This window comes from Ambystoma mexicanum, chromosome 3p (assembly GCF_040938575.1).
Source record: "Ambystoma mexicanum isolate Mex_15411 chromosome 3p, UKY_AmexF1_1, whole genome shotgun sequence".
Lineage (NCBI taxonomy): Eukaryota > Metazoa > Chordata > Amphibia > Caudata > Ambystomatidae > Ambystoma > Ambystoma mexicanum.
In genome coordinates this window covers 1,123,865,570-1,123,885,629 of record NC_090925.1, presented here as the reverse complement: position 1 = coordinate 1,123,885,629, position 20,060 = coordinate 1,123,865,570, and the positions used below count along the sequence as shown (strand labels likewise).

The following is a 20,060-nucleotide window of genomic DNA, read 5'->3' as shown; positions in this document are numbered from 1 at the left end:
CGCCATGATCGCCAGGGCGTCCGAATTGTTCCAGCTCTGCCCGGAGGAGCAGAAAAAGGAAGGTTTCCTCTATCAGTGCCGGGAGGCCAAGAGGAAGACTGTCATCGCGGTGCCTCTAATCGATGACATCTGGGAGGAGGGCCTGTCGGTATTCAAGAACCCCTCCACGGCACCAGCCAAACGGGACCGGTACGAGAAGAAGTACCGGGACCCCGAGACCGCTCCCCTGTGCCTCAGGGCCCAGCCAACGCCAGACTTGGTCGTCTCGGCGGCGGCGAAGAAGAAAGCGGCGGGGTCAGGAGCCTCAACGTCGAATTCCCCTCCGGACGGCGAGGGAAAGAAGTTGGACGCTATGGGGTGACGGGTCATTTCGTCGGCAGCGACGACGATCAAAGCGGCCAACGCCCTGGCGATCGTGGCCCGTTACGACAGGGAGCTCTGGTTTAAGCTGGCCCCCATATTGGACTTCCTACCGGACGACAAGAGGTCCGAGGCCCTGGAAATACTTCAAGAAGGCGAGGTGGCGTCGGACCACGCCATAACGGTGAAAACCGATATTGCCGATACCGGGTTCCGCCAGCTGGGCAACTGAGTTTGCCTACGACGACGGGGTTGGCTCCGGGCGACCGACTTCCGTCAGGACGTCCAGACCAGGGTGTTGGACATGCCGTTCGACGGCAGCAACTTGTTCGGGAAGGCGGTGGACGAATCCCTCCAAGCCATAAAGACGGACACGGAGACGGCCCGCGCCCTAGGAGCCCTTCAGCAACAACGGCCCTTTCGGCGCTCCGGAGGCAGACAGGGGGCCTCCAAGGGATCCAGCGGTGGCTCGTCGTCCTACCGCCAGGCGGCACGCTCCTCATCTCAGGAGGCCTACAGGGGTCGCGGCAAGCAGGGAGCACCTCGCCGCTGTCGGCAAGGTGGCCAGGGTGGCAAGGCCACCACCTCCAAGCAGGACTTAACCGGCCGTGGCCTCGGGCCCCCACCGAAGCACCCCGGTGGGAGGCCGGCTGACGAAGTTCGTCGGCGTGTGGAAGTCCATCTCCACCGATCGTTGGGTGCTGGATACCCTGGCAAGAGGACACTCTATCGAATTCCTGAAGAAGTGCCCTCACGTTCCACCTGTGGCCAGGAAGGAAAATCACGTCTCGCAACTGCTGTTGGAAGTACGGGCGATGCTCAGGAAAGGCGCCATCGAGCCCGTCCCGAGGAGGCTCCGGGGCTCTGGGGTGTACTCAAGGTACTTCCTCGTCAGGAAGAAGACGGGCGGCTGGCGCCCCATCCTGGACCTTCGTCGTTTGAACAAATACATCAGGTCACAAAAGTTCAGGATGGTCACCCTCCAGCACGTGCTGGGACAGCTGGAGGAAGGCGACTTTCTATCGTCGCTGGACCTGGAGGATGCATACTTCCACGTTCCCATCCTCAGAAGTCACCGAAAGTTCCTCAGGTTCGTCGTCCAGGGACGCCACTACCAATTCAGAGCACTGCCGTTCGGATTGAAGTCGGCCCCCAGGGTCTTTACCAAGTGCCTAGCACCTGTGGCGGCGCGGCTGCGCCTGCAGGGGATTCACGTCTACCCCTACCTGGACGACTGGCTCATCCGCTCAAGGACGAGGGAACTCGCCGTCGAACACACTGCGAGGACCGTCCAGCTACTCACAGACCTGGGATTCGCCATAAATTACCCAAAGTCACACCTGGTGCCGTCGCAGGTGGCCCTGTTTCTGGGAGCGAAGCTCGATACAGTGAGGCGCCTGGCGGCACCGTCGGAAGAACGGACGAAGACCATTCTTGGCAAAGTGCAGCGCCTGCTAGCCACGGACGTGGCCAGGGTGAGGTCCATCAAGTCCCTCCTGGGGATGATGTCCTCTTGCATCTACCTGGTGCGCCTATGCAGACTACGGATGCTCCCTCTTCAAGAATTTCTCGCGCCCGTTGGATGCAGGCGACGGGCACCTTCAAAGACAGGGTCCCCCTCAACGAGGTGTTCCGGCGGGCGATTCAGTGGTGGGGCGTTCGAGCGCACCTCACGGCGGGCAAGGACTTTCAGACGCCGGCGTACCAGGAGACAGTGACGACGGACGCTTCCCTGGAAGGTTGGGGCGCCCACACCGGAGATCTCTACGCAAGAGGCCTCTGGCTCCCGGAGGAGAAGCTCCTGCACATCAACATCCTGGACCTCCGAGCCGTGTTCTGGGCTCTCAAATCGTTCCTCCCGTCGCTCAAGGGCAAGGTGGTGCGGAACTTCACGGACAACACCACGACAATGATTTACATACGGAAGCAGGGAGGTACCAGATCCCCAGCCCTATCCAAGGAGGCACAGGATCTGTGGCACTGGGCGGTCGCCCAGGGGATGTTCCTGGTTCACTTCCACCTGGCAGGAGAAAGAAACACATCGCCGACTCGCTCAGCAGGGAGCTGCGCGCGTGTCACGAGTGGGAGCTGCGCCAGGATCAGGTGGATCAACTCTTCCGACGATGGGGCAAACCCCAAATCGACCTGTTCGCAACAGCGACGAACTCGAAGTGCCAGAGGTTCGCCAGCAGGTTTCCCCAGCCGAGAAGCATGGGCGATGCGTTCTCGTTCCCCTGGGACGGCCTATACCTGTATGTGTTCCCTCCGTTGCCGTTGCTGCTTCGACTCATCAACCAGCTCAAGAGGTCCCGGTGCAGGATGATCCTCGTCGCACCGGCGTGGCTGAGGCAGATCTGGTTCCCGGACCTTCTGGACTTGTCAACGTCCCCATCCATCAAGCTGTTGGCGGACACGGATCTTCTCTCCAGAGAAGGAGGCGCCATCTTCCACCACGACCCGGCGTCGCTGAACCTGCAGGCTTGGCTCCTGCAGCGCTAGAGTTTGGAGGGTACAATATACCGGCCGACTGCAGAGAGGTTCTTGCAAAGGCCAGGGCGTCCTCGACTCTCAAATGCTACTGTCACAAGTGGAAGAGGTTCTCTGTCTGGTGCCGAGCACAGAAGATCAACCCCCTACGGATTACGGCCCCTCAAGTGCTGCCGTGCCTGCTATCGCTGGCGAAGGCTGGGCTAGCCCATGCATCCATTAAGATTCATCTCCCGGCGATCTCCAGATATACCAGAACCACAGGACGGACGTCCCTGTGGTCCCATCGACTGGTGAAAGAGTTTATGAAAGGACTGTTCCGGTCGTTCCCGCCGGTGAAGGGCCCCGGCCCCGGCTTGGGAACTTAACGTGGTGCTGACTAGGCTCATGGGGCCCCCATTCGAGCCGATGCACTCCGCACCAATGAAGTTTGTGACTGCATTCCTGTTGGCCATTACCTCCGCACGACGAGTGGGAGAGATCCAGGCCCTATCCTGCAAAGCACCGTACTTGACTTTCCATGCCTCGAGGGTGGTGCTTAGGACGCACCCCTCCTTTATGCCCAAGGTGCCGTCGGACTTCCATCTTAACGAGCCCCTGGTGTTACCTGTTTTCTTCCCGTCTCCTTCGTCGCCGGCCGAGAGGACGTTGCACTCGCTGGATGTGGCTAGAGCGCTAAAGTTCTACGTGGACCGCACGAAGAGTTTTCGGAGGACATCACAGCTGTTTGTGAACTTTGGACCTGTGAATCAAGGGAAGGCTCTCTCGAAGTCTTCTATTTCCAGATGGCTCTCTGGCTGCATCAGGCACTGCCACTGGTTGGCTAACCGACCGCTGCCAGGCCGTCCGAGAGCCCATTCGACCAGAGCAATCGCTGCTACTATGGCGTTCCTATCTGGTGTGCCCCTGCTGGAGATCTGCAGCGCTGCTACGTGGAGGTCTACGCACACCTTCACGAGATTCTACTGCGTCGATCGGGATTCCAGGGAGGAGTCCAGGGTCGGCCAAGCAGTGCTGCGCAACCTGTTCGCTTAAGGTGAGCCTGGTGAGGAGGTAAGAGATGCTTAATGCTGAGTTGTTGTATTGCTTAATGTTGAGCCTTTGCCACCTCCCGTGGTTGTGCATGTGTGTACTGCTATGTATTCTTATATTCATGAGCATGTGAATCCATGCCAGACCCCATACTGGAGAAGGAACAAGTTATTTACCTGTAACTATTGTTCTCCAGCATGGGTCTGGCATGGATTCACATGCGAACCCTCCCGCCTACCCCTCTGTGGCTCTTTCTTCGTCATACTGCCACTTCACGTGCTACCAAATCTGAAGATGGCTGCCAGAGGCAGGGCTTAGGGAGATGGCAGTCATTGGCTGTGGTCAGTATGACGCAGAGATCAGTGATTAGTAACTACTACGAAAGACAGATCAGAAACGAAACTGATACTGATTTTTTCTTTACAGAGGATTCCCAACCTGACGACGGGGAATATTCATGAGCATGTGAATCCATGCCAGACCCATGCTGGAGAACAACAGTTACAGGTAAGTAACTTGTTCCTTGTGGATTCCCAAAATACTTGTCAGCCAAGGTCCGGAACCAGCAAAACCAATGGCTTCCACGGGGGATGCTCTGATAAAGCAGGAACCCTCTGAAGTGTCATTAACAGGAAGGCACCGACAATCAACAGGCCAACAACGGGACTGTAAATCATAGAAGTGTGACGCGGCAGAGTGTCTGTCAGTTTCCCATCCCGTGTCCGCGGAATATAAAGAAAAACCCTCTCATAAGCATTACCTCCCGCCAGAAACAGAAGGCAAAGGAACATGTGAACTGTGGACTATGAGTCCCATAGAGCCCCGCGGCCGTTACCAGAATGCACCTAGTAACTTAAAAAGCCCAAAAACTAGTGAGGCCATACACAGGAGGTTCCTACCTTATGCCCGGGGTTAAAGAGGTGCAAGGACAGAGGGTAGACACGGTGGGTCTCCATTTCAAACCTTGGAAGAACCGCTACGGTACAGAGGAATGAAGGGGGAGGGACTCGGGCAGGAACAGCTGTGTGAGCTAGGAACACCTGAGGATGGGAGGGGAGGAGTGGGTGACGTTTTTAAAACCGGCAAAGAATGATGCAAGGTTGTTCTGTATTTTTAAAAGGAACCAGCCACGAGCGACAACAGAGTGGAGAGAGGACGCAGGTTTTCACTGGGCTTACTAAGAAGCACAGAGCCCGTGGGAGAGGAAAGCTGTATGCCTGAAGCTCGAATAAACCAGAACAGAAAGTTATCTGCAAGCTGAGCAGCGCCACATTTCCCTATGCATTTTGATTTTGTTTTCTGTGTGTGTCACGGAAGAGTTTGTGAACCTAAATAAAGGACATTGTTTTCACTCTTATCACCTGTCTCGCCTACTGTTTAACAGTCCCCCTGTTCTGCGGCAGAGATTTTTTGGAAGGAAGTCTTTACCAGATTTCCCATTGGTTAACATTGGGGTTCATTCTGCCGTACTGCATTCTCTTCTGGGGCTTCTGGTTCTTCAATCGACCTCTGTAAGTCTTCATTTGGCTCTCATCCCGTCCTCCCTGGGGTTGTTTTCCACTGAATCGGCATCTGTGGGATAAAATGGAGCCTTACCTTCATTCTCCCAAGCATGCAGATGACGTACTGACTTTGTCTCATAGACTTCTACTGAACTGTTTATCACCCTGGAACTCTGTCTTTTTAGGGGTACCTACCAGCCGTTGGATATTGTTCCTGTACCCATAAAGAGTTCAGGGTTTTCTAGTCCAAGAACTGGATTTCTAGTAGGTTTTTAATCTATTATGTTCTTCTTTCCTCGTCTGTAAAAGTGAATACTTTCTTACACTTTAATTCATTTTGGTGACTGTAACTATTTTTGTAAACATTGTTTTACTATAATACAACCAAACGTGGCTTTTTATAAAACAGTCATTACAATCAGAATGTCAAAATATCATATTTTACACATTTCAACTTCATCAATTCCAGTTGCCTGTTATCATTTTAAACGACTTAGCATAATTCATACAAAAAGACAACCACCCTAATCACAAATATTATACATAACATGGGAGTGGCTAACCCTAAAAGTTAGGAACCCGATGTTAGCCTGGCACCTGGAGACATCCTTATAAGGTTGTTCTATAGTTCTATCAGAATTATTTTAATAGACAGCCAATGTTTAGTGAAATGGTAAATGAGCAAGATCTTATTGTCATTACGGTAGAGTGCCCTGAGTGCATCTGGGTTAAACATCAATCCAGTAGCCTCGCCCAATGGGCAATAGGGAATAGTATCTCCCAGGCGATACATAGCTACAGTAGCAAATAGGATGTTTTGTGGATTCCATTTGCAGAGATCAACCAACCCTATACGTTCTCTCACCTTTCTTAATTTTGAGTCTAATATCAATAATTTCAGTGTCAACAAGGTTAAGTTTTACTTGCGTTTATTCCACTCTGATAAAAACATTAGGAAATTCTTTGAAGTACATAGATCATTTGGCTTGCATACCAAAGGACTGGATATCCTCTGTAGCACTAGATTTCATTGCATGATTAGTCCCTATCCACCACCCTTATTAGCTTTGTCATACTTTTTTAATTTAGATTTCGTTGTATGCAAAGGTAAAGGATCATCATTCGCCGTGCCCAACATAGACCTTCTTTCCAAATAACAACAGCAGTACTTGACTTAGTACACCTAACTAGCTTGGATAATTCTGCAGACAATTATGTTAAAATTGTATCGTGAACAGCATTAACCAACGTCCACTGATACATTACTTGTAGCGTCACTATGACTGGCCACTGTACTCCAATTCCTAGAGAAGATGCTCAAAGGGTAACCTTTGTGGGAATTTGAAAATACATTTGATACACATACTCACTAGTCTTCGGAGGTCTTTCTCTCCCCCACCCATACAGCTGCCCTATAGGGGAGTTTGGGGACAATTTTGGCCATATGGATATTGAGTAAGGCCTTTATCAAGTAGCCTGAGTGCTGTAGCACAATATTCCGAATTGCTCCAATTTGTTGGCAGACTTCATCTTCTGTTTGTTCCAAGTGGGATTGCCATTTTAAATATAACTCCTAAACAGTGCTTAATTTGTGACGGTGTTTGCCTGTTTCCAGCCCCAGGACTTATTCTGCAGGCGGGGCTGAGCGACGACACTTCTTTTTGGCTATTGACTTCATCACGCTGGTCTTGTTATGCGTTTAAAGCAGCGTAGAGCGGAGGAAAGACGATAAGCAGCAGCACAATTTCTGAATGCTGTTGCTCTAGCATCAGACCATGCCACATGATAGAGCCCCTCACTTTCACTCATTCTGTCCAAGGGCTTGGAAGGCTTAGAGCGGCACAATAGGGACCATAATATGAAGCACAGAATTTGTGCATAGCATATTTTCTTGTTTATTTATTCATGAACGATTTATTTAGTGTACAAAGGTGGAGTCAATATGACAGCAGCAGCCGTAGGCCCAAGCAGAGAGTCTCTCCTTTCCACACTTGTGTGTAATACAAACACTGATGAATGCCATATCCCCTGAGAGGCAATTTGTGAAGTATTATGCTTCAAGTAACAAGTGGTATCGTAGTGAACAGTCTGCTCGGGCCTCTTGTCCTGCTTCACAGAGGGATCACGGGTGCTCGGCTCCAGGAAGGTATGCTTTTTGGAAGCCCTAAACTGAGCCTTTGGAAGGTTGTGCTTGTGTCCCTCGCTCACCAAAGGAACACTAATTCCCAGCTCCCATCAAGAATATCGAGGCCTTTGGTGGCAACTTGATGAAACTGACTACGACCATGAAGATCTGACTGTAGCTTGCTGTACTGTGCGTATGACCCCTCCCTGCTGCGCCCTCGTGCTGTACATGGCTCAGTCTCATCACTGTATCCTTCACAAAATGCCTGCATCTGCATTCCCTCTCCTCACTAACAGGATTGAGTGAAATTCGTTTTCTGATCGAGAACAATGATGTGTGTATCTGGTGCAAGAGCTAGTACGATCCTAATTGGGCTGAGGACTAGCAAAATACATTTGACATGAAATCCCACTTCCATGTCAGGCGTACACAGGTGACCATGTCGTCATTGCTTTTTTCCTACACAGCACATACGGGACACCTGGACGTGGCTACTTTTAGTGTCCAGGAAAAGTAATCGACAGGAGACACCTCCGAATAGAATTGTTTTCCTCATTAAATGTGCCAGGAATGACTGATGAACTTTAAAGCACTCCCGACTGAATGCACCCGCGTTTGGAAAAGATTGTTGCAGATCTATTAAAAAATAACAGTCTTGAATGAAGGTTTCGTTTATACAAGTTTATTTTCTTAGAGCCCAAAAATGTAACTTACAAAAACAGTGATTACACAACTTGCATTAGTCATCTGTTCTTGATTAAGGATTATGTTGCAGTCAGTTCACACCTTTCATCTTTATCATCCATTGCAAGCCACCTGTGTTGTCATTATTTAGGAAAGATGAAAAGTGCAGGTGACATTGCCAATTTTTTCATGTGTATGTCATGCAGTGTTATGTCTAAGGTGGTTATGTACCAGAAGTCTCTGTTGAGTAAGCAACCCATTCATCACAACCCGTCTAACATTGTAGGTCCAGGACATATACAATTTCTTGTGAAAAGGAGTTTTTAATGAAATTGAAGATCTCAAGTATGCTGTGGGCATACGTAAAACCATCAAGTCCTATTTTTTACCTTTTGGATTCTGGGACCGTCGTTTTCTTTCTTTCCCATTTGGAATTTAGGAAAAATACAAGCCCCAATATTCCAAGCAAAAGCAGGACTTGGTGTCTTTCTCAAGCATGACGATGGGAAACGTGAGACCTCTGTTAAATTGGAATCTGGAACCTTACAGAGGATCCCGCAATAGTAAACAAACTGGCACAAGCTACACAACTAAATAACACCCCAGAAGGGATCACCTACATAGGGATCAAATTACAATCCTCAATAGACCAGATATATAATGCCAACTATCCAAAACTCCTTACTAACCTGAAAACGGACCTGGAGAAATGGAACCCACTCAGTATCTCGTGTTGGGGAGGCTAATGGTTATAAAAATGTCAGTCTTTCCAAAACTACTTTATTACTTTCAAACGCTGACAATAAAAACCCTGAAGAACGTTTTTTAGGTCACTGAATAAAATGGAAACACAAGACTCCCAGAGTAGCGATGTCAACCCTAACAGCACAGAAAGACCAAGGTTGGCTCCCCCACTTCGGAGATACGAGGCAGCTCAACTGAGAGTTATGAAAGAATGGGTAGCGCAATTTTCCCAACACATCTGGGCAAGACAAGACAGGGCTGTGGCAGGCTTCCCCTCTCTAACCTACTATGGCTAGATGTTAGGGAGGATTCTCAAAATGTGCTAATTCCTCTTTACCTTAGAGACCCCCAGCTCTTTTGCTGAACTTTGGGGCTTTGAACTTTTTAATTCTGTTTGTTTTCTGTGTTTATTTCTTTTGGTTATGGAGTTTTAGACAACTCCATAGGCATCATATTTTCATTTGTCACACAGCACCCTCAGTGCAGTGACAACGGGGAAGCCTTTTAGGTTGTCCCAAGGTTTAAATACCTTCTCTGGGATAAACTACTGTTTCCCAGAGAATGTTAAGTTAAATTGACTTTACTAGTCTTTTAAATTCCTAGACCCAGCACACACTATCTTCCAATAGAGTGCTGGAGGGGTTACCTAGTATCCCCTATGTCTAGAAACTCATGTAGCAGTCAAATGCTACCCTTTCCTATCGAAATGGCTGGTGGCAGTGGTTTTACAACAAACTACCATGATTTTTCCGGACCGCGAACACTGGTAGCTAAAAATCACGGGACCCATGCTTTTCAAGATGGCGTCTGAGCCCCCTTTGTTTAAACAGGTCCCGGTCTTCTTTTTTCGCCATTTCTTTTTGGAACTGTCCTTCTAGAGTTTGTCTGTGCACGCCAAATTAGGTTTGGTTCCTTTTGTTCCTACGCCTTTGGCGGGCTTCAGGACTGAAGACCGCCTCTGGCGCCCGAGTGTCTGTGGTGGGCAGGATAGGTGCCGAAACTCCCTGTGCTTAGTCTCCTAGGAGACCCAAATGCACTCCTGCGTGATTGGCTGGCTGACTGTCCGGCAAGGACAGCCACCCTGCTGGATGAGTGGCAGCTAGGCTGGAATGAATGGGGGAAAATTGTTTAAAAGGCAAGTCTCTTGGACTGGAAAGCAGAGTCGACCACTGGAACGAAAGAACCGAAGACGAGCTGGAAGAGGACAGCTGCTGCAACTACTGGACCGTTGGTTTGCCCCTTGGAGCCCTGCAGCAGGTCCGAATCGCCAAGTTTACCTCGACAGAGAAGCCCCTTCAAGGACAACTTCTTCATTTCAGTTGGTAGGACCAATCAACTCGTAAGCCACCTGGATACCATTCTCAGAGCTGGTTAGGATTAACCATGAGGGAAGGACACCAGCTTGTGTGCTTGAAGAACAGCAACCGGAATCAAAGAGTTGCCAATTTGCCAACTTTGTGACCAGTCCCCATGCAGTGCAGGAGTCCTCCTACGTCCTCCCTCTTGTCCCCACGACTGAGGCTCGGGAACAATGAGATCTGCAGGAACTGGCAGGAACAGAAGCCTTTAGCTGCATCTTTTTCTTCAATATAAGGTACTGTGAAAACCCGACCGAGAGAACTTACCTCTCACTGCGAACGTGCGTACAACTTTGGCAACTTGAAGGCCTAGTCAGCTTGTGACCCCACATACAAACCTTTTTTCCATGAACTACTTCTAAGAACCACGGCAAAGACTTTTCCGTTTTAAATACCAGAACAGTTTCTATTTATACAAGACACTAGCCCATTGACTTTGGCCTACCTATTGCATTGAATCAACTTCTCTGGTGAACTCAAGCTATCTGCGCTGTTTTAGAGTAACTGTAATATTCGTTTTATTAATTTATGCCTTTTTTGCTCCTACTTCCATGCCATTTTGCTCCTACTTCAAGGGAGTTCAACTGCATAGTAATCAATACTGTAGTATAATTTTTGTGTGATATTGGATGCCTCATTTAGTGAATGCTTTATACATGATTGTGTAATATTGCATGGTATTGTATTGTTTATTTGTATAGCGCATCGGGCCGTTAGGCAACTGGGCGCTTGTGAAGTCTTAGGTTACAGTTACATAGGTATCTTACATTTCTTAGGTACATTTGCATATATATCTTACATTTACCATCAAGGTTACATTTACATATATATCTTACATTTACCATCAAGGTATCCGTTACAACTGAAGATTGTATTTTTATTTACATAGGCAACTTGACATAGCCATAAGCAGAGGTATGCAGAATGGAGATATGTATGTGTGCATCACAGGTGAGGTTACGGATACATATATATGGTTTACATTTACAATTATCAGCAACATAAAGGATTAGCAGAGGTATACAGAGAGGAGAGTTCATATGGGTGTGTTAATCTTAACACAAGTGTCTTGGTGGGTGGGAACTGGGCAGTTAAGGGTAATGCGTCAGCAGTCATTGGTGTGTAGCCAGAGTTTAACATTGGTTTTGAAGGACTGGAAGGAAGATGTGGCACTTAAGGAATCTGGGATAGAGTTTCATAGGTGAGCTGCCAGTACTGGGAAGCTTGAGCCTCCAGTTCTTTTCCGATTGAAGTTAGGGATTCTAATACTATTGGCTTGAGCCTTTCTGATTGGGCGTTCGGATGTATGCTTAGTGAATTTCTCTGTGAGGTATGCAGGTGCTTTGTTATTGAGACAGTTATGTGCAATGTTCAGGGTTTTAAGTTTGATTCGGTCATTGATGGCCAACCAATTGACGGCTCTTATTTGGTCAGATATGTGCTGTCCTTTGGGAATGTCTAATGCTGTTCTAAGGGTGTTGTTCTGCAGGGTTTGGAGTTTGTTGGTGTTGCGTTTGTTAGTGCCTAGATAAAGTGTGGTGCAGTAGTCTAGTTTCGATAGGATTAAATTAAACTATTAAACAATTGTGTAATACATTAATAAGTGTTTACCAAGAAACATTGAGTATGTGTTTATCTGAATACTTGTCATTTTAGACCTTTGTGTAATACCCTTACAAGCTGACATACCCTCTTGAGATAAGCCTGGCTGCACAGCTCACTACCAAAAACTGTGTGGTACAGACTTACACCAAAGGTTGATTTTGCTTACACCTGTAGTCCTAGTTGTGTGTAGTGTTCCCAGAGGGTACTGCATACAAACTTTTCCTAACACTAGACAAATGCTATAGACATCCCAACACCAAGATAAGCAAGGTTATAAGGGTGGGGATTGAGGCTTGGGACACAGCGATCAAAAGAGGGGCCCTAACGACAATCCCATCGCCCTTTACACCGCTCTGTGGGAAACCCGACTTCCAACCCGAGTTGGAAGGGGACACATATGATAGCTAGATGCTAGCAGGATGCTGCAAGAGAAGAGATATGTACAGGGGTCAGTCAATAAAGATATTCCAGGAATGCAAACAATTACTGGGGTTAGCAGCCAAGGAGGAATGTAAATATACCCAACTAAAGCATCAGATGACCTCCCCCCGAACAAAGAAGCTGCCACGACACAACTGACCCCTTTTCAAACCCACATGGCAACAGACACAGGCTCCAAGAAAATAATGTCCAATCTCTACAAATTCTTGAACGCCCAAAGGGAAGAAACACAATGGAAATATATGAAACAATGGGAACAAACACTGGGTGAGCCCATCACGAGGAAACAATGGGAATACGTATGGAACTTAATCCCCAAACTGACACACTCAATACAGATGAGAAAAATGGGTCAGAAAGTTATGCTACAGTGGCACTTCACTCCAGAACGGCTCCATGAAATGTATCCATCCACTAATGACAAATGTTGGCGAGGATGTCCCACGAAAAGGGACTGGAGACATACATGGAGGAGCTGCCCACATCTTCAGCAGGTCTAGGGCGACGTGAAAACCCAAGTAGGCAAAATGATGCAGAGATCAGACCAACTGCAGGACAAGGTATGGATGGCGGGACAGTGGGAACCAGGTCAGAGGTCCCATACGAAAATACAACAAAAGGGGGTAATGACCCTGGTGATAGCGGCGTGGCTGACAAAAGCCCAACATTGGAAACACAAAACACCACCAACAATTTACAACTGGCTGCAAAAAGTGTGGAGGTTTGTCTTGCTTGAGTGGATGACGTACAAACTTCAAGGGACACCCGACGCATTTCGGAAAGACCGGGGAAACACCCTAACCTACCTACAAAGTGACTATATGCTCCAGTGGTGCCAGCACAATATCAGAATCCTGGACATTCTATAAATCTACCCACAACCCGCAGGAAGACTCAGACCACACCACCCAAGAGGGGGGAGAGGGGACAAAGGTTTTGGGGGGAAATGTTGACACAATTGTTGTATATGTTTTAACTACAAAACCAATAAGACATGGTTTTAAAAACAAGTTCCCCTGTCCCATCTTCATTCTTGCACTATACCTCTAGCCAGCAGAGATGATACTTAATGCAGTGGTAATGTGGGCAGAGGTGGTAGTGGCATCATTTGATAGTGGCATTGATAATGGGGGGGCCACAGCAGGGGATGTGGGTGGTGTCACCAAGGATTTTCAGTGGCAACTGCATGGATAGTGGATGAAAGTCTCATAATAAACATTTTGAGCCCTGGCACTTAAGTTACAAATTGAGCACTGCTCCTAAATAGTTGTACTCAGAAACCCATTCAATGACTTTGGCACCTAGTCTCCATGCACATTTTGGGTTCACATTTATTTTCCTACCTGGTGAAAAGGTCATGATATTACTTTTCACAGTATTTGTGTTGCGATGATAGTGTATACAGAGTGTTAAGTAATCAATGCCTGCAGTCCTCTTGGTGTAAGGTTTAGCAGAAGTAGATCATCTGATTAAACCACATAATCTGGATGGATCGCAATCCCAATCTTGGAGGATCGGTCTTAACACTATTTAACAATAGGGATAAATCAGCCTCATTAAGGTTGAACAGAAGTGGTGCCCAAGATAGACACCTGTTTGAACCCACGGATAGTAGGTAAAGAGGAAGTCAGATCGCCCTTCATATTGAGCCTAACCTTCAACAAGGTATTCTGGTAAAGGGAGCCAATGGCATTTAATAGTCCCCTAGGTAAACCCCATTTGTGTAATTTACATCAAAGTATGTTTCGGTTGACTGTATCAAATGCTGCGCTGAAATCTATGAAGGCGACATGAATTGTCTGCCCCCACAGGTTCCACGCACTCTCAATGAAGGTCGTCAGAGTAAGTACATTATCTACAGTGGAGAAAGAACTGCGGAAACCGGTTTGATTAAAAGGTAAGATTTAATTCTGCCAAGCCCAGTTGTTTAACTCGGCTAACAGTACTCTTGCAAAAATATTTTCAGAGCATCAAGCATCGCAAGTATGCAATATCTTTTGGGGGTCATCCATAGGCTCTAGCTTATAAATCGGAGTTCTCTCTACTTTCAAGTCTTGAGGTACCTTCCCATATCACTAATGGTTACAAATAACTTGAATAATATCCAACCTCATAGTTTTGGATACATTTTCCACAGGGAATTGCAAATCCTGTTGGGACCTGGAACATGAGAGGTTTTACTTTTTTTAATCAAGGAAATAATTTCTTTAGTATCATGTTGTTGTGTCCATTTGGTACCCTCCCAAGGACGGGCGATGTCAACAGTCTGCTTACCCCACAGGAATGAAGCTATGAAAGATTCCCAGGACTGTTTATAAGCACTATTGGCAAATTAAAATTAATATTTCTCCCATTAACCACACCCAAGAAAGCTTAAGCGTCGTTTTTGCAGATGTTTATTAAGGTACTCTGCAGTAATTATTTCCTTCTATAGCGACGTAGCCATTGTCTGTAGAAATGTTTTAATTTGGTTACATTGGTTGGCTATCAGATCCCAATTTGACGAGTATTTAGTGGTCATACGTAAATCTTTTCTTAATGCTCTTTTTTAAAAAAAAAAAAAATAGATCCTTCACACAAATTAATAATTCCCGATTAACTGGCCAAGTAATGATCAGAGGTAAATGATCACTCTCCCCAATGCATCTAATTCTAAGACTCCTGAAAAGAGAAAAATGGCATGGTTGGATAAAACAATCCAAAGTAGAGACACTAGCACACGCAATTCTGGTAAATCCCCTTGGCATATCCCTGGGCAGCGACCGCTCAACATTATGAATCCAAGACTGTTCAGTAAATTGCCTCAATTCTTCCCCTTTTTGCTCAGGGGCTGTTCCAGTGTGCTGGTGGGATGTTGTGTACTAGATTCGGCAGATCTTGTTCATTGGAGGGCTTTAGAAGTAATTTTTGCATTAAGATCCCCACCATAATGACTGGCCCTGTATGTAAGATGTTATGTGTATCAAATAGATCTACTAACTTTCCCATAATCTGTACCGTACTAGGTGGATCATATATATTCATTATGACCGCTCTATTTTTCCTGGGAGTAAATTACACTGGTAACTGTTTCTGAAATGTATCTTGTGTTCTTAGAGGCCTTTGTGTGTAAGAATTGTTTTCCTCCCTCTAGCCCCATTTTTGATTGGGTGGTGTGCATTTGGATTATGTAAATATAATCCCTCAACAGGCCAGCAATATTGTGGATTATCAATGTTGGCTGTAGGGGACTTTGTGACTATTATTCCTTTGTGATAATAAGTCTGTTTCCCTTTCCTTTCCACCCCATGACCATATATGTTGTGTGTTTACCACCAAGTATAGGCCCTCCATTGTACCACAAAACTTGGTTGTGCCTTTTCAATATTACATTGTTTTGTAGGCACTAGGAATTTTTATTTTAAGATGACCATCATTTTTAAAATATTTTCATATCATAATTACAGAAACTTTCCATGAATTACCCCATTCCCGCTCTCCCAGCACTAGGGATTTTTAACAGATTTAAGAAGGCCTGGTGTACCTTTTTGCTCATACCCCCTGTCACTAACCTATCAGTGATTGAGTACCCCGTTAAAGTATAGAGGTGAGGAGAGTACTTGGACATTTACTTGTTTGTATACTTGTACTGTGTATTTTAAAACTGTGCATTGTGTGCTCAACTTCTTATTTGAACTGAAGCAGATTTATATATGTAGCATATTACATGGATGTAATTTTCAGTATAGCCATGTTGTGTATGTTTCTATGGATATGTTTGTGGACTAAATGTACCGTTGTGTTAGCCAGCTGCTCCGACCTGAGATGTATGCATTGTTCTTCTACCATGCTACTTAGCTTTGCAGGGTTTGGCTTCCATTTTTGGTTGGATGCTTTAGCCCCTCTGGAGGCCTTAACAACTGCATAATGCTCTTTTGAGGACCATGTTCTCAAGTTGGCTGTGCAATGCGACTTAAGACCTGTCCTTTGGCTATCTTGTTCTATTTCCCGCTTCCTGTCCTTTCGAGATCCGGAAATGCCAGTCAATGAATGCTCATCCTTTTGCAGCTTGGATTCCAGGGCAAAGTTAGGAAGTATGTTGGAAATCGGGCGCTGGGACTGTGTGGTCCTAGTCCACACTAAAGCCAAGAGATCTCTGTTGCTGCACAGATACAGGGTTTGAGGCTGTCTCTCACGTGACCATTCTTACCTGTTCGAATGGTGCAGGTCCCTCCCATTGGTGGCCTGGAGTAGCCCTAACCTGAAGCTGGAATAATAAAAGGAGTCCTGAAGACATGTACGTTTGAACATTGTAGCCAAGATCCTAAATTTGAGGAGCCCCTCGCTTGAAACCCAAAGGCTGGTGCTGAGCACAGCTAGTATTGCCAAAGTCAAGTCTCAATGAAGCTCTCACAATCTGTGACTTTCGATCTTTTCTGGATTTTCTTGCCTGTTTTTCCCCGGTCGTGCAGGTAAATAAGCATTAAGTGCAATCTTTTTGATAAGCGGCTGTGTCCACTTTTTATGATTAGAAGGACAATGAGGCATCAGGGTTTATGAAAAGAGGCCGTATTTAGGAGGGTAAAAGCTCTGTTGAAACTGAAACATTCCTCTGTAGTACACATGCAAGAAGTCTTGACATCAAGGAGAATACGAGCTACATTTTTCTGGCAATGCATAAAAATGTTTAAAAAGAAAAGTCTTACTTGGACTTGCGATTGTCTGCTGTGCCACTCAATCAGTCTGTTTTTCGGTACAGGTCTTCGGCGCCAGGTCAACAGGTAAACGGTTATCAGCCTTTGATGGCTTTCTGAGGAAGTCTACCCTGGGGCTTGAGATTTCGTTTGAGGGCAAGGTCATCTGACCCCCAAAATGGGCAATCAAGAAAGGCAAGGGCAATATATCGGCGGTAGGGGTGTGGATGGATGTTGATGCGAGAGCAGGGAAAACAAACACTAGAGAAAGTTGCTGGCTCAAATTTTAAAATGGCCTCGGTGAACCCTGTTAAAAAAAACTCACTGAATGGGTCAGCTGTGAGATGATGCTGAAGGGGAGTACCTTTGGCTCCAATGCTGAAGGAGTGTTTCCTAGTTCCTTCTAAGTGAGACACGACATTGGATGCAGCCAGCCAACCAAGCAAGCAACGAAGGTTAAGATAAGGCACATGAATTGGCATTAGGGCTGTACTAGCAAGAGCAGTCAAAACAAAGGACCGGCAATGTGCATGGATGAAATTGAACTATGGTCTTATTAGAAATAACTCACCAGATGGTTTAGCTGTGAGGGTAGACACCTTACACCTTACTTGCACCAGCCATTGCAAAATCACTGCCACATCAGTCTTTAGTAGAACTCTGAAAATCCGAACATTATACTTTCAATGTTTAATTCCTAGGCTGATGTGTATATATTTATCCAGTTCACAGCTCTTAATAATTGTACCAGCCAAGCCCTCTAATCTCTAGATCTTTTCGAAATTGGCTTCCGTGGTATTTTCTTTCTTCTCCAATGATGTGATATGGTTACATTTTGCAATAAAGTTGTGGTTTCATAAGTGAAAAGTATTTTATGAATTGAGCTGAAGATTATCAATATTAGAACCAAAACATATGTATTTCCATTTTAACCTTCTCCCAGCCTGTTGCATGTTCATTTAGCATTAGTTGGTACCCATATTAGTCTATCAAAGGTTTTACTAAGTTTAAGTTGAATAAATCCACTGAAACTCTATTTCTCTTAACTCATCTATTCCCATTTAAGCAAAGAGCTGGCATCTGCAGAGCAGAATAAAAATCATCTAAGTAGTGAACTCCGTCGTAAGGAGGAACAATTGACTAATTATGAAGAAAAGCTTTTCAACTTGTGCGGCAGCCAGGATTTTGATAGTGACCTCACTCGGCTTCAGGATGAAATTGAGAAATCTTCCAAGCAGCGTGGTAAGTGGCCTGTAACATGTCTTGATGGTCAAATAAAAGCCACCGGGGCCACCATGCTAATTTGTGGCCTTTGAAATGGAGATCAAATTAGGTTTGAATATTGTGATTGCTTTGCTTAACAAGATGCCTGCCTGGGTTAAATAGTGACTATAAGTGGGTGATTTTATAAGCACTAAAGCCTGTAGGACAGTTATTGATCCCAAACTGCCCTATTTCAGGCGCTTATTATGTGCCCTTATAATGTGCACCGCAATGCAGAAATGCAACATTACTTGTTCTAAGAATGACAGGGCTCACAGAACATGACTTTAGAGGTTTGTTTCAGCATATTTTTAAGAAACAAGATGATATATGAGAAGTGTGGGCAGTGTTTGTTCCCAGTAGCTTCGGTGGGATTTAACATGTTCATTTTGAGCTGTAACTTTTCATGTAGATTCATTTTCTATGTTTGAAGCGAAAACATTTACTACTTCTAGGTTCAGCCCATGGGGTGGGGTACAGCATCCCAGCCGCAGCAAAGGTTTTCTTTTGGTGGGTGGGGCAGACGTGACGGAGCGAGCTGCATAGAGAAGGGTGCACTGTGGCAGGAAAAGGGTGCATAGACATTGCACGATATCCTTTTTTGGGAGGAAATTTGGGTCTCCTAAATATGTGGGTAAAAAAAGCATGATTTTCCCAGCAAGATTTATACATCATCTGGGAAGCTTTTGAACTGTGATTCAAGGGAAAGTAATTAGTTTGACTGCACACTAAAAAGCCAAGGGTAAGCTGTAGGAAGATCTGACATCAAAAATAACTGAACTTGAAACCCAACATGCAAACACATAGCCAAACATTATTTATAGGCAGCTGAAAGTGGCTAAGGTTGAGCTGTTTACTTTAGACACCAATGCTTTCCCCTTATTCAAAACAAAACAATTCTATTGCACCCAGTATAAAAAAATGGACTATAAATTAAAAGCCCTGTGGTCACGAAACAAAAATGAATATGACAAACTAGGTGTTTTATCCAGATATTTTTCTTCCTTTTTTACTAAACAGTCAACAGATTTGGAACACCATTCCTCCTTTTTGCAGAGGGGTAGGACTTCCGTAGGCTTGTGATGGAATCTTGCAATCTCTGGAAGCCAATATATCTACCCCAAGTAATTAAGACCTGCTATGTTAGATAAGAAATGTAATGTAATCCCCCCGCCCCCAATTGGTAAACCTTTACTATCATTTCCAGGAGTATGGATCGGGGACCCCCAAGATGGCGGACACCTCGTTATCTCTTCTTAAACCATACAGGAGTTCCATCCACTGTACATATCGTCCGATTGTGATCTTGAATTATGACTCTTGAATTATGACCCTTGAATTTGTTGTAGGGCTGAAGACCTTCCTTCTGACTACCCAGCCAATGAGACACAAGATTATGCCTGAGCCAAAGAGTTGAATGAAAAGTCTGAAAGATTTCCATCAGGAGTTCTCCTTGCCCTCAGGGGGTAGAATAGAAATAGACTATTTCAGTTTCCAATGAACACCAGCATGCTTATAGAATTGCGATTGTGCTCCAAAACTGTTAGCCCAGTTTTTCTGAAGTCAAACTAAGGGCCTAGTAAAACCATTCAACTGAGACAGTACAAGACTCTACTTTTAGTATAAGGCTGTGCCAGCTGAGTATATGGTAGCATAGACAGAGCAGCCAGGCTTATCTTAGGAGAGAGAGAGAGAGAGGGCTGTAGATTCAGTCCAAGGAAATTGTAGTACACATATGGTCCAAAGAAACACTGAAACACTATGTATTGTGAAAAATAAATGGCTT

The 20,060-nt window shown here is 45.8% G+C and overlaps 1 protein-coding gene across 5 annotated transcripts in view; it reads left to right on the top strand.

Moving 5' to 3' along the window:
- Positions 1 to 20,060, top strand: part of RAD50 (RAD50 double strand break repair protein) — a 1,278,308-nt gene that overhangs the window by 705,738 nt on the left and 552,510 nt on the right. For all 5 annotated transcript variants that reach the window (XM_069652502.1, XM_069652503.1, XM_069652505.1 and 2 more), the window contains one exon: positions 18,078 to 18,253. In XM_069652502.1, coding sequence (XP_069508603.1) covers positions 18,078 to 18,253 — 176 coding nt within the window. The remainder of the gene's footprint in view (positions 1 to 18,077; positions 18,254 to 20,060) is intronic.